The following is a 13,915-nucleotide window of genomic DNA, read 5'->3' as shown; positions in this document are numbered from 1 at the left end:
GGCAATATGCCCATTTCGTGTGCTTCAAACACTGTCGTTTTCCAGCGCGTTCAGAGATTTTTCGCTGTCGACAACAGAATAGATTTGGTTTTGAAACTTTTCATTGACTGGTAAATTGCCCGCGGAGATTGTTTTTACAGAACGGGGGTTATAAGAGACTTGTTACTATTACTTGATATAAACACAGACAATACGTGAGGCGTAGACAAAGAATTGCCGGAGCTAGGAGAATCTGCATATCAATTATTACAATTATCAAGCGTTTCGTGTTTGTCAGAAATTCTGGGAGAATTCTGAAAAGCTGTGAAAAAACTCGGCAACTCAGCTGGTGCCTTAACAGAATTTCTCGTTCTCCCTGAACTTTGGCCCTTATTTTTATAGCTTTTTTCTGAAACAAGGCAAATATTTCCTTTTGTTATCTAAGAATTACTGATTACAGGGTATGTGGCAGCGAATGATCTAGGAAAGAAATCATTCAAGAATTTCATAAGGGGAAACCTTGCTGTGTGACAAATATAATCAAAGCTGTCGAGCAGTAATGCTATGTAATTTTTTAATATTGCGTAAAATTCAAATTGCGATGAAAAAGTTGAAAATGTTAGCCAAGTGATAAGAGGCGACTGTTGGTCTGAATAGCGAAACGATATAAAGCACCAAATTGAGCTCCCTAAATCAAGAAATGAGGGATTAACTTGGTGACCAAGGCTTTGGATGACACTGATAGAGAACTTACTGGAAATGTTTACTAATTAATTTGTTTCACAACGGCCCTTCGGTTGCGGCTCTTATTATTTATTAATGTAACACCATTACAAGCTCCACAAATCTTGAGTTCAGTCTGACTGGCTGGTGATCAGTTCAGACTTGAATAAGCGCAGTAGAAAACGATTCACAGCAAATTTGAATCTCTCAATTGCTACCACAGAGTAAAGTCATTTTGTTTCTCGCTGATGGGGACGATGACTATCTCAGTGGGGTTTCGATGACTTCATGCAAGAAAATGAAAACGGAACAAACTTTGAATCTTAAATACAAAGTCGAAGTTTTTCATGAAGATTGGACTCTTATTTACAAGAACTTGATTTTTAGAGTTTTTTTTTCTCATGTTCAGGGTTTTCTATAATCGTAGCAATCCTCGATAACTAGTTCTTCAGTTTTAGTTGCTTCAAAGGGGGTACATTAATAAATTTAACACATTTAATTAGTTATGGTGATATCCACTTGTTTCCTTGCGATATCACCTGGCTACAAGTTGCACTTGACCGCAACACCTATAAACTTTATTCGCAGATAAAGAGTGGTCGAAATGTTCACAACAAAACACCAAAAATAACATCAGAATATTTGCAAGATAACAGGTCTTTGATGTGTGCCAGAATAACAGAAAAACAAAAAAGTGAGGCAAAACACCAACTTAAGTAGCCTCTTTTTCCACGAGATACATTTAATTTTATTGTGTAAAAAAGCGAATAAGTGAGAATTTAGGTAACACGCTATTTTACAGCCCCGAGATTTTTTCCCTGGAAGAATTAACTTTGATTGGCTTTATGAGATCCATGCAGATGTTTCATAATTGAAGAAATTTGATTGTTAATCATTGGGTGGAATGATTCCCTAAACAATTTACTTCGTAGTCACATTATTACTTCATGATGGAAAATTAAGCTGAGCTTTGTAGCACCAGGGTTAAACATCTTCTGAAAGCGGTGAACTCATATCTTAATTTGCGCAAATAGGTAAATCAATGTAATGTAAAAAAGTAGAAAATTTCACATGTAAATATATGAGATATATACATAAAACTGAATCAAAATGTTTTGCTTCGTTTAATTATTACCAAAATTACTGTGAACATTAACATGAAACACTAAGAAGTAATTTACCTCTGATTTCTACCTTGCGGAAAAGAATTTTAAAGTTCTTCAAACCTTAGTGGAAATTGTCACACATTTCACAATGTTAATGGTGCTTAAAATATCCATTTAAAATTTCCCCTCAAAGTTTTCCGTTTCTCTTTTCTCCGTTTCTCGTTATAGAGTAAGCTTGACATAGAACGTTCTGAACAATTTTGTAAATTTTGTGCTTTTTCGGCCACTTGCAAACTTCAAGTTTGCCAACTATGCACTACCTGTATAGAAACTAAACCGGGAATTACCTATGCATGAGGCAACCACCTTTTTTGATGATGTAACGTTAGTTCACCTGTTTTGACTGACACACGATACTTGTCAGCAAAACATCCTGGCAGCAATGCAAAAATGAAATACTCCAGGAGACTCCCTGCCATTATCAAAATTTCACTAACATTTAATTCTTTTTTTACTACTGTCGGTTGTTAAAATGCCGGGTGACTGTCCTTTGGTTAGCTTCATGAACTAAACAACGCGAACTAATACGAGCAGAAGTCGCTTTTTTCGCCCTTTTTTTGTTTTGCCGGGTAGTTGTAAGGTAACCAGATATTGTTTATCTTTTCACACGCCATTGATTAAAGAAACGATTGACACGGAGGAGTCAAGCTGACATATAATTAGCTTGAAACCTGCTTGCAGCTTTCAAACAGGATGCAATTTCGTGTTCCTGAAAAAAAACAGTCTCTCGTTTTTCAAGATAGATAAACACAATATCCATGTAATGTATTTACGCTGCTTTAATGAAAGTAGAAATTACCCAGAATTAACCGGCGAGTGGTGACAGATTCCAGCTTTTTGCTTTCACATTTGTTATTGTGTAACCATTGACGCTGTTTACGTTTAATCGCCCGCCAACAGTGAGTAGAACAATATTTTACCTTACCTCGTCATGAGGTCCTAAGCCACATTATCAATTCTTTCGAAAGAAGCAATGAATCTTTTTATATGGGAGATGAAGGTTTGATTCTTTTTCACTTTTTTAAATTATGTTTCCGGAGAATTTTAGGTTTGCTTTAGTAACATTGGTCATTTTATCTCGCAGGTAGTTTTCCTCTGTGCCGTTTGGCTAGAGCTTCAGAGCTTGGTGCAAGGTAAGCTAATCTAAGTAGTTATAATGATTTTTAAAGCTACAAACAGAGAAACAGTCAAACTGAGTGCCAGATTAACTCCGGAAAAAAGTGGCCTTTACAAAACGATGTTTTAGATTTTACGTGGCTGTGAAAGTGTACACGAACCGAGTCTCATCCTCCCCGTTCTTCCTAAATCTAGAGGCCACCTGAGTTTAGAATCAGGCGAAGTCGTTTATTTCTCAAAGGCCGTGTCGTAACAATCTTGCTCGCTCAAGGGTTATTGGAAATCTATTTTTTTTCTAAAACTTCTATTTTGCTCTGCGCCATTTTTATGTTCAGTTTAAGAATCAGCATTAATGAAATTATGCCATTAGAAACGCGGACGTTATTTGTAAATCTTTCCAATTTTCTCTGTGGCACGGTCCCTCTTGAACGCTAAGTGATGATTAAAGTACTTCTCCTTCATAAGCATGTATCAATAGAATACGTCAAGTTATTTGTAAAATCAAATAGCTTTTAGAGTGGAAACGACTCTTATCCGGGCAACTCGAGACTTCTTGCCCGCGAGTCCAAGAGGATAGTCATTAGCTTGACGCCTGCTAAACGAACACGGAAATGTCATCCCAGAAGACTGCATTGACGGTTTAACATCTTTTAATGTGAACTGAGCTCGACAGTCCGTTATTCTATCCATATTTGCTCACTTGACGACTTTACTACCGTTTCTGACATATCAATTAATAGCGTTTATTTTAGTACAAAATATTAGGTGAAGTTACACGTACTCATTGTCACTAAAAGCTAATCAAGGCAAGTAGCTAGCATCAGTTGAGCATAAAAGGAATGCAAATATAGCAAAAAAAGAAAAAAAAAATTATTGAATTAGCCAACAACAACAATCCATGTAGTAACAGTAATGATGTCTCAATCAAGTGTCATAAAAGACTCCCCTGCCCCCAAGTTCAATGTATTGGTAGAAATTGAGGTCCATCGATCGAGTTGGTATCTCCAATATGGAAAGGGGGCCGCGGGAAATTTAGCCAATACTTCCACGTTTGTACTTTTATAACCTTATCCCACGCCTAGTACGCCTTGAAATGAAATGTGTGATCGATGTGTGTCGAAGGAACTCGAACGTTTTTGAGTTTTTCCATCAAAGTATTTCTTCTATCCCTGACAAGCGGAGCATAAAATTGTCCCGTCGTTATAATTTGTTTCGGTTTCCACCGGTTAATTCCAGGTATTTATCAGTGCCTCTGGGTTGAGTAATAAAATTTTATTTTCCCTAAATTGAAAACTGTCATGCTGCGATATATGGAAACAATTTTCTGCACCCTCTGTTCATAGTTCACAGTTGATTCGCTCTTGCTGGGTACGGTTCACAGTTGTTTTGATGTTTGGTTTCAAAATTATTTATATTTACGTTTCATTTTTAAAGTTGTTTTGTTATTGACACAAAACTAGTGTTATTTTAGTGCTATTTAAATTTGCCACATAAAATTTGAAAACGGAAACTGGAGGAGTTGGGGAAGAAGAGTAAAGAGAGAGAAAACATATAACTTTTACATTTAGTCTTTCTCTTGGAATAATATAAGGCTAATTTCAAAAAAAATCCTTAGTACGAAGACGAAATAAATGTGGCTTAAGATAATGAATAAAGGGTATCATGTAGACTTAGCAATTTCCCGAGATATTTAGCAACCGTTTGCAGCAGTTGTTTTATCAATATTCAATACTTTTGTGATTCATAAGACGGTCGACGAATAATTCTTAACCTTAACTAAATCAGCAAGACCACAGCACGCATGCCAAACAAATTAGATCTCAGCAGTCCAGCTTGTAACTGAGGACAGTTTCAGATTTACACCGATAAAAGATGCTTGAGTAAACTCAAATATCAAGACCCTTCTGGTATTCATACTATTCTCACTGTCATAGCCAGGAAAATCCAAAACAAAATAAAACAAACAAACAAAAACAACAACAAAAACAATTCGAAAATTCTGATATCGTTTTTACTAGTAAGCGGTTGGTTTTGTTTTTCACCGTGAGGAGATGGATCGTTCAGAGCGAAACCATGCTGGCTTTAAAGCTATTTCTCACCATACGATCTTTCGGTAATTAGATCCTTCTTTTGTAAGTAAATCTTATTTTCTTTAGGCTACGCATAAACTGTTGTTGTTGTTGTTCACGAATCTAATCCCAAAATTTTTGTTTTCGCTGAAGTACATTTACTTGTAATTCGAAATACGTCTACCAAAAAAATATGAGTTTGGTTTAATCCTCTATTTTTTTTGTGCCCCGACGAAATCTCGAAAATAGCACCTGAAACGCTGCCATTTTGTTTCATTTCACGGCCGAGTTTTGAGGGGGAAGGGTTCAGCTGTATGGCTGACTAATGATACGCTTTGTTTATGTTCAGGTGTCGACGAATGTGTTGAGCAAACTCACAATTGTCACGAAGACGCGTATTGCACCAATTATGGTGGCTACTATACCTGCACTTGTGTGTCCGGATATTCTGGTGATGGCACGGTATGTACAGGTAAATATTATGCAAGGTATATAAGGTAACAAGAGCCGGGGTTGATTTAGGGCGGGGGTGGATTGGGTGGCTAGCCACCTCCTTCTTTGGAGGAGCAAAAAAAAAAAAAAAAAAAAAAGTGAATATTATGGTAGAAATAAAGGCAAACCCTCTGGAAAGGTACCACGTCGTAATTTCTACATCGTTGCATTGCCAGTATTTCTGGTGTAACAGTTTTCCATTAGGTTATCAAATTGCCAAGTTTTGGGGGCACGCCCTATTGATTCTGCAGCCCCAAGATAACACCTACCTCTTTTGAAAAATCCTGGATCCGCCCATGGAGAGAGGGTTTAATTTTCTTCCCAAGAATGGGGAATTCACCAAAACGTGTCGATTTAGGCCTAACTAGGTTATTGTATTGACGCTGGACAAATGCTACATTCTACTTCTTTTTTTTCTTAGCGCCAGAAAAATGCCAAGCATCACTCGACCTAATATTCTTATTGGACGCCTCAGGGAGTGTTGGAGCAAACAACTACGTGAAAGAAAAAGAATTCATTAAGATTGTGGCAAGCAGATACGAACTAGGGACTACCAGCCAAACTGCTGTTATTCCATTTAGTAATCAAGCTACCAACGAAGTACCGCTGGGCTCGAAGAACACAGCGTTATCGTTCGCCACTGCAGTGGATAATATCCCGTATGATGCAAAGTACACCCGCATTGACCTTGCACTTCGCCTTGCCTATGATGAATATCTTTCATCAGAAGACTCGAACGAAACACAGAAACTAGTGATATTGTTGACTGATGGAAAACAAAGTCAATTTAATGGTATGACTCCACCTTACATTCCAATAGAGGATACGGTACAGCTCCTTCGTTCCAAAGCAGCTCGTATCTTTGCTGTTACTATTGGGAGTAATATTGACATGGCAGCAATGAGGGCTGTTACTGAAGAAGACGACGACATATTTCAAGCAACGGAGTTCAACGATTTGGTAGCGAAAGCCGACTCGATATCGAAGACATCATGCATTGACGCTCGTGAGCTGATTCTTTTCATATACTGTGCAAGTAATTAAGGAATTACGAATTAAGGTTGTTTTTTTACTCGCGATATGAAAGTACCCATGAGCATAAGCATAACAAAATTAACAACGGCAGCGATTTAAACATAAGAGCAGGGATATGTACATGAAGAGCAAGCACATCTATTTTTCTAGTTTTGCTGTCCATATAAAGCATAACAGGAATGGAATTCATTTGTATTTCATTATCTTGCTTACGTGGCGCTTATACCTAAGTTAGTGGAATAACACAACATACCAAAATGAGTATTCTGTCTTTTGCATTTTTTTGTCTTCCCTATGTCGCGTTTATTTCTAAGTTAATGAAATTGTACAACAAACAAAAATGACTAGAACGTTCTTTTCTTGCTTTTGCCGGCATCTAAACTTGGAATCATGGCGCTGCTTTCATCGCTATTCCTTTTTTTTTCTTTGAGAAAAAAAAAAAACAAACAAACTGCGGCCATTAAGTAACATTTTTTCGCCGTGGAATTGAATACATACCTATTAAGGATTATCATCAAAATTTCATAAATAAATCCTGCGCCAGCAATAACAACGGTAAAGATACACCACAGTATCACTGAGATCTGTCCGGGAGCTTTTACAATAGGCCACTTTGATAGTGAGACCTAGAGGACACAAACAAAAGAAATGAATAAACATGGTCATTCAGTTTCCTTTGTTTGTGTTCTCTAAGCCTCACTGCCAAGCTGAATTTTAGTATATCGAAAACGGTCTATCACACTAGACAACATTGCTTGTGCAGTTTTGAAGAAAGTTATTTGCTTTGGTTTGAATAGGTTGCCGAAGGAATACTTTGCTAAAGCTCAAGATTTATATACCGAATAGTTATATATTTCCATTAGCGGCAGCCTGATATAGAATGATAACATTGTGAATGGCTTTCTTTTCTAGTCCAGACCCAAGGAATCGCGTTTTGTAGTAGTGACCCGGAAATGACAAATTGTGAGTTTCCAGCACAGTGCGTGAACACGAGTAGTGGGTTTTCGTGTATATGCAGTGATGGCTACGTTGGTGTTCCACCCCAGTGTGAAGGTGAGTGTTACACTCTAGGAACATACTTGCAGTCGAAAGGATTGGCAGAAAAATTGTACGCAGTTATTTTGGACACCACGTTGATTGTTTTACCGAGATTAAAATTGCTTTTTCGTGTACCTATTGACTTTTTTGCTCTACTCAGAGAAATCGTAATGTTTCCGGAATTTTTATTCCGAAAAGCATAGTAAGAATTTAAGTCTTTAGTCTTCTTGTTATTGCTTACGCTTCTCACTATTTCAGACAAATTTTTGAATTCCTTGCAAAAGCATGGTCGTAGTGTTAGGTGTACGAGGCAATGCTGATATTTTTTTATCGCAGAAACCTGACACTAAGTAAGGAAGCCAATAGCCCAATTTCGCGATATATTAAAATTTAGCCTAACACAATAGACCACAGCACGAGGCTTTTGGGAATAAACCCCACAATCTCTATAGTTATTCCTCAGAGCCTCGTACTGAGGTCTATTGTTTTTTTTTTAATATATCGAAATCGAATCGACTAGATTCCCACCTCGTGGCGCACAAATTTCTCACGTTTTTAAACTTCTGCCCCATACAAACTAAGGAAACTTTAGTATAAATTCTTTTTCTCAAACACTTCTTTTCAATTCCAAGATGTGAATGAATGCTCCAATGGTTCACATGACTGCCATGTCAGTGCCTACTGTATCAACATCCCAGGCTCGTTCAACTGTTCATGCAACCAGTCAGGATACAGATATAATGGCAGCATGTGTATAGGTATGCTACCTTTCCAAATCGTATATAATTTTTCTATCTTTTTTCACGATTAAATTTTATACGTGGGATATCACAGGAGGTGAGATAGATATTTCCTTATCATGTACCACTGAAGACGTTTCTTTGTAGATTTTTCGATCTAGACCTCAAATTCATTACGAAAAAACTATTTTCTTGTGTCTGAACTTCGCTTTTGCTGGTGATGGCCTGCGGGTGGTGCTGAGAAATATCCATAACATCGATCAGGACGAAACCTGTGCAGTACTATATAACTGAACTTCGCCTAGCCACTCGCTACTGGAGACATCCTGTATAAGCAGTCAACCGAGGTGATGAAGCGACCAACCTAGGATTTTTTTGTTTGGCTTTTTACAACTGTTTTTAAAATTTCATATCTCGCTTGATTTGGAAACGCATCGTTTCGAGAAAAATACCGGTATAGCCTCGAATTATGTAACATATCCTAGTTTAATAAGTTGTTTCATTTCTTCCGAGTTAAAATTTTTCCTTAAACGAAACCTATATTCAACGTAATCCGATTTCCAACTTTTTTTTCAGACATAGACGAATGCGCCGAGGGGTCACATGACTGCCACTTATCTGCCCATTGTATCAACACACCGGGTTCGTTCAACTGTTCATGCAACCAGTCGGGATACAATTATAACGGCAACATGTGTGCAGGTATGTTACGTCGTTGTGTGTTACCTTTTAATCTGCACTTCAGGTGTTTATGTAGCCCCGCTATTTGTTTATTAAGATTTAGATTGTTAAACAGTACGGGCCGAGAATTTAAAAGTGAAATATTAAGACACATTCCGCTCAAAGCTGGAGCAATAAGTGCAAACATTATTTACTAAAAATCTACTCATAGCACGATAACTTTTGGAATGCTATTTGAAACAGCTCACTTTAGTTCATTTCTCTAAGTAACCCCGCGATTAAATTCCCAAGCATTCTCGAGAAAGTTAATTTCAAACCTTGTAAGAATGCTTAAAGCGTGTGTTATTGTGTTTTTAACTAACGTGAAACATCTGTTTTTATTGAAATATGGATAACTTCAAGTTCAATTTACCCTCGCGGTGTCAGCTTGAGAGCTTAAGTCACGATAAGTTTTTTTTAACTGTACTGAAAATATTACCATGTCATGAGGTTATTTTGGTAACTTAATTTTTGCCATTATTGCTCGAATGTCCTGCGGAAACCATCCCAATCTCTTTAATTTTATCTTTACATAGACGTCAACGAATGCCAATTTCTAGCAGATGCTTGTCATAAAGACGCCTATTGCCACAACTATGATGGAAACTACAACTGCACTTGTGTGTCCGGATACTATGGCAATGGCTCAGTTTGCTCAGGTATTTACAATAATGCTAACCTTCCTGATGACGTACGAGCTAGCGGTCCAAAAAACGATTAATTTACTGCAATCTTTTCGACATAACTCTGACGGACTTCAAATTAAAGACTGACTCCTTTGAGAAAAGTAGTTTTCCTTGGGCTTTCGTTCACCGCTGGTAGTCGAAATCTTTGTGAAGGATTACACAGCTCACTGACGAGCTGATCAACACAGAGGCTGATCTTCTGGCCTAAGCTAGGGCGCTTAACCTATGAAATCTGTCGATTGAAAAACTGCCACTTTTGGCGCCATGTAGATTTTACCAGGAGCATGAATAACGTGTTATTTTACCAAATAGACAAATAAAAAAAGAAGTGCTTAAAAAAGACCGAATTTAGACTAAGCGAGGCATTTAAAACCGGGAAAAGACTGTCGTGTATCGATCTTATTTTTGCTCTTTTCAAGTTAGTTTTAGAAGCTAACATAATATTTTGCTAGCGATGTTGGCCCAGAAAGCGAAAAGGTCTCGTCAGAGACGGCAAATATTTAAGCAATTTTTCATCTCATTTGGGGGGTTTGACCGAACCACCTGAACCACCCCTAGATCCGCCCCAGTGATGCAATGCTGCAACAAATGCATCAAACTAATGCCCGACGTTCAGTGTAAACAAATTCTTGTCATTTTCTTTTGTACATAACAGGTTGCCTTAGGAAAGATATAACCTGGTGAATCAGAGCCACCTAAAATTTAGAAAATTTAAACTAGCTCTGAACCTCGTCTGGTTGAGCTTGGCAGAAAGTTGTATGTTGACATGCTGATCACAATTCGATAATGGAAATGAGCTCGTTATGCGCAGTTAAATCTTAAATAAAGGTCGCTTATTACAGGTTATACTGTTCCTATGGAGCTCTAACATGCCATCAATTGGACCACGACTTTTTCACCATTGATCGTACGTTCAATAGACGCTATATACGTGCGCCGTAAAAGTGAAAGTGTTAATCCCTCAAAGGATGAGTATTGGGAAGTGCCAGAAACTCTGCCAGGACCCCAACAGAACTTTTACAAAGCAATTGTTTTCTTTTAAAATTATAGATCTAGAAGAACTTGAACAAAAGCTATGAAAACGATTCCCTTGAGTGCAGCTTGTTCTGTACCAAAAGCTTCATTTTTCTTGCAAGCTTCCAATCGTATTAGTCTACAATTCGAATACTCACTCAATAGAAAAGCAGAGAATGTTTTCCACTTGAATCATGCGCGTAAATGTGTTTAGAGACGAAGCGATAACAGTTGAAAAACATTTATAATTGGAGATTAATTGCATTTGAAAATAATTATTACTTTGTTTACAGCTCCAGAAAAATGCCAAGCACCACTGGACCTAATCTTTTTACTGGACGCTTCAGGAAGTGTTGGAGCAGACAACTACGTGAAAGAAAAAGAATTCATTAAGATTGTGGCAAGCAGATATGAACTAGCTTCAACCAGTAGCGCGGCTGTGATCCCCTTCAGCAGCCAAGCGACCAACGAAGTTCGGCTCGGCTCTACGAGAACAGCATTATCGTTTGCTACTGCAGTGGATAATATCCCGTATGATGCATTGTATACCCGTATTGACCTTGCACTTCGCCTGGCCCATGATGAATACTTTTTATCAGAAGACTCGAACGAAACACAGAAACTAGTGATATTGCTGACCGATGGAATACAATCTATATTCGCTGGTATGACTCCACCTTACATTCCAATAGAGGATACGGTACAGCTCCTTCGTTCCAAAGCTGCCCGTATCTTTGCTGTTACTATTGGGTATAATATTGACATGTCAGCGATGAGGGCTGTTACTGTGGAAGACGAAGACATATTTCAAGCCACAGAGTTCACTGATTTGGTAGCGAAAGCCGACTCGATATCGAAGACATCATGCATTGACGCTCGTAAGCTAAATTTCTTGTATATTTTGCAGCCATTTCAACTTAACGTATAACTAGCGACCTTAGTTCTAGGCGCGGGCACTAGGACAGCAGTGATGTTAATGTGAGTGCAAGCACAAGCTTAATTAAGAAATAGGAACACATTCCCGCGTTCTCACCTGAACTAACCATGGTACACTGTATGAGAATGGACATTAGCATGACTGAGCATGATCATGGATTTCAGGAGCGTAGCCGAAGGGTTGAGGTCGCGTTCCTTGTAATCCGGAGGTCCCTCGTTCAAGCCACTCACCCTGCCACTCACTGAATGTGCCTCTTAGTAGTGTCAAAGTAAACTTCTCTGCCATTTAGCCATGTTTTGTTTATCTATAATATTTGTATTGCTTAGTATGGGTTGCACATCTGCAATACACTAACCAATGTTGCTGACATTTAGCATTCTTGAACACTGGAGCGTGCGGAATAACTTATTACAATACTTTTCACTCTTTTTATTTCTTTTCACTAGTTCAGACGCAAGGAATCGCTGTTTGTAGCGCTGATCCGGAAATGACAAACTGTCATTATCCAGCACATTGCTCCAACACGAGTACCAATGTTACCTGTGTTTGCGGAAATGGCTACGCTGGTGATCCTCCCCAGTGTGTAGGTGAGAGTACTGAGCAATTGTCGAAATGCGGTTATGTTTAATATCTGAACACAATAACAGGGTCACTTGTTGCTGGGTTACAGAATTAGATTCTCTTGAATTTTATTTCTTTCCCCTGACGTCACATTCTTTTTTATTATTAAACTACTTGTGCTACAATTAAAATAATGAAGAATTGCCAATTGCAAGTCCGAAAATTCAAGCTATGGTTCAGTGTGAGGCAGAGAAATAAATGAACCGCTTTTCGAACGTTTTGGACCCAAAGTGTGCGGCATACGAAAAGCTGTAATATAAGATTATCGTGATTAGCAGGTGGGGCATGGGCGGGTGAGCTGGAAGATCAGCTTATATCACCGTGTGAATATCTTACAAAGTTGAAGAAGGTAATTTATAATTAGTTAATATTTCAACTGTAATTTCAAACGCTTTCTTTCCAGATATCGATGAATGTGTTGCTAAGTCACACGACTGTCACGTGTCTGCATACTGTGTGAATACTGCAGGCTCATATAACTGCTCATGCAACCAGTCGGGATACACTTACAATGGCAGCATGTGTGTAGGTATGTAAAATTTTGGTTCGTATTTCAACGCTAGAACAGTGATGCTCTATCTTTAACAGAGTAAGAGTTTCAGGGACAGTAACTGAAAGCATCAATCATAATAATAAGAAATCAGGATGAAACAGCAAAGAGAGTGGGGACAAATTGTTGGACCCCGAGGAAAAATAATGCAATAATATACAATATAAAAAATAATGGTCACCAAAGTATTCAGTAAAGACTATTGGATTGCTCTCGTGTTATCTTTCTTAGAAATATATACTATGGTGCTTATTTCCCGGCTGAGATTCACAATCACACTTTTCCTTTCGTTAGCCCAAAGGTTTTGACATTTTCTTCACAGACAGACAGACTAGGTAACTGCTTATAAAATATAGAGGTCACTAATGATTAAGCGATTAAACTGTTGTTTTAGAACCCTTAGATGTCCAGTAATCGGTTAATAAGCCCGGTTTCTAGCCAACAGAAATTGAATGGATCTGTTTACAATATCTCAATTCCAAAGTTTTCGTGTATTTTGACCTTCTCCCAAATAGATTGTTTACGAGACACGGGCCAAAGGGAACTGTCAGGGACTGGTCTTTCGTGTGCAAAGTCGTATGACCACTTTGGGAAAATCAGTTGGTCAATATGAGAAAATATGAGCTGGTGCGTCCAGTGAGACGCTCGTAACCATAGTGCGTGTTTCTACTTAGATTGCATTGTAAAACGTTGTGCTGCTCTTTGTTTACTAACAGATATTGATGAGTGCCTGCAGGACTTGGATGACTGCGATGAAGCCGTGACCCAATGTCTAAACACACCAGGTTCCTACATTTGCTCCTGTTACCAGAAGAACTATATTTGGAATGGAAGCATTTGCATCGGTAAAGTATTGCATAAATTCTTTGGCTCCCTAACCAATGAAACACTTAATATAACTTGATAAAATGGATGAACTCTCTGTTTAGAAAGCTTTTTTCGCCTTCTCAAGACTATCCTTAAAAAGTGACTAACTTTCAAGGCAGTCGCAAATCATCCATATGATGTTTGCTTGCTTTCCAACAAAAT

General features: G+C 38.1%; 1 protein-coding gene across 1 annotated transcript; it reads left to right on the top strand.

Annotated features, from left to right (window-relative positions):
- The first annotated feature begins 2,340 nt into the window (after positions 1-2,340).
- On the top strand, positions 2,341-12,278 carry LOC145485479 (collagen alpha-1(XII) chain-like). Its single transcript, XM_081464143.1, has 8 exons — positions 2,341-2,361; positions 2,953-3,001; positions 5,403-5,525; positions 5,967-6,551; positions 7,493-7,633; positions 8,251-8,376; positions 9,615-9,737; positions 11,072-12,278. The coding sequence occupies exons 1-8, from the start codon at positions 2,341-2,343 to the stop codon at positions 11,704-11,706; spliced, it is 1,803 nt and encodes a 600-aa protein (XP_081320269.1). The 3' UTR covers positions 11,707-12,278.
- Positions 12,279-13,915: the final 1,637 nt, after the last annotated feature.

This window comes from Orbicella franksi, chromosome 4, assembly GCF_964199315.1.
Source record: "Orbicella franksi chromosome 4, jaOrbFran1.1, whole genome shotgun sequence".
In the NCBI taxonomy this organism is placed as follows: Eukaryota; Metazoa; Cnidaria; class Anthozoa; order Scleractinia; family Merulinidae; genus Orbicella; species Orbicella franksi.
Note: the sequence above shows the minus strand (reverse complement) of the source record. Positions and strands in the feature narration are given on the sequence as shown.

Bases quoted from the DNA above. Each gene is read 5' to 3' on its own strand.
- LOC145485479 (XM_081464143.1), top strand. From the start codon at position 2,341: ATGCCGGGTGACTGTCCTTTG. The intron at 3,002-5,402 runs GTAAGCTAATCT...GTTTATGTTCAG, and splicing joins GCTTCAGAGCTTGGTGCAAG to GTGTCGACGAATGTGTTGAG. The intron at 8,377-9,614 runs GTATGCTACCTT...ATCTTTACATAG, and splicing joins TAATGGCAGCATGTGTATAG to ACGTCAACGAATGCCAATTT.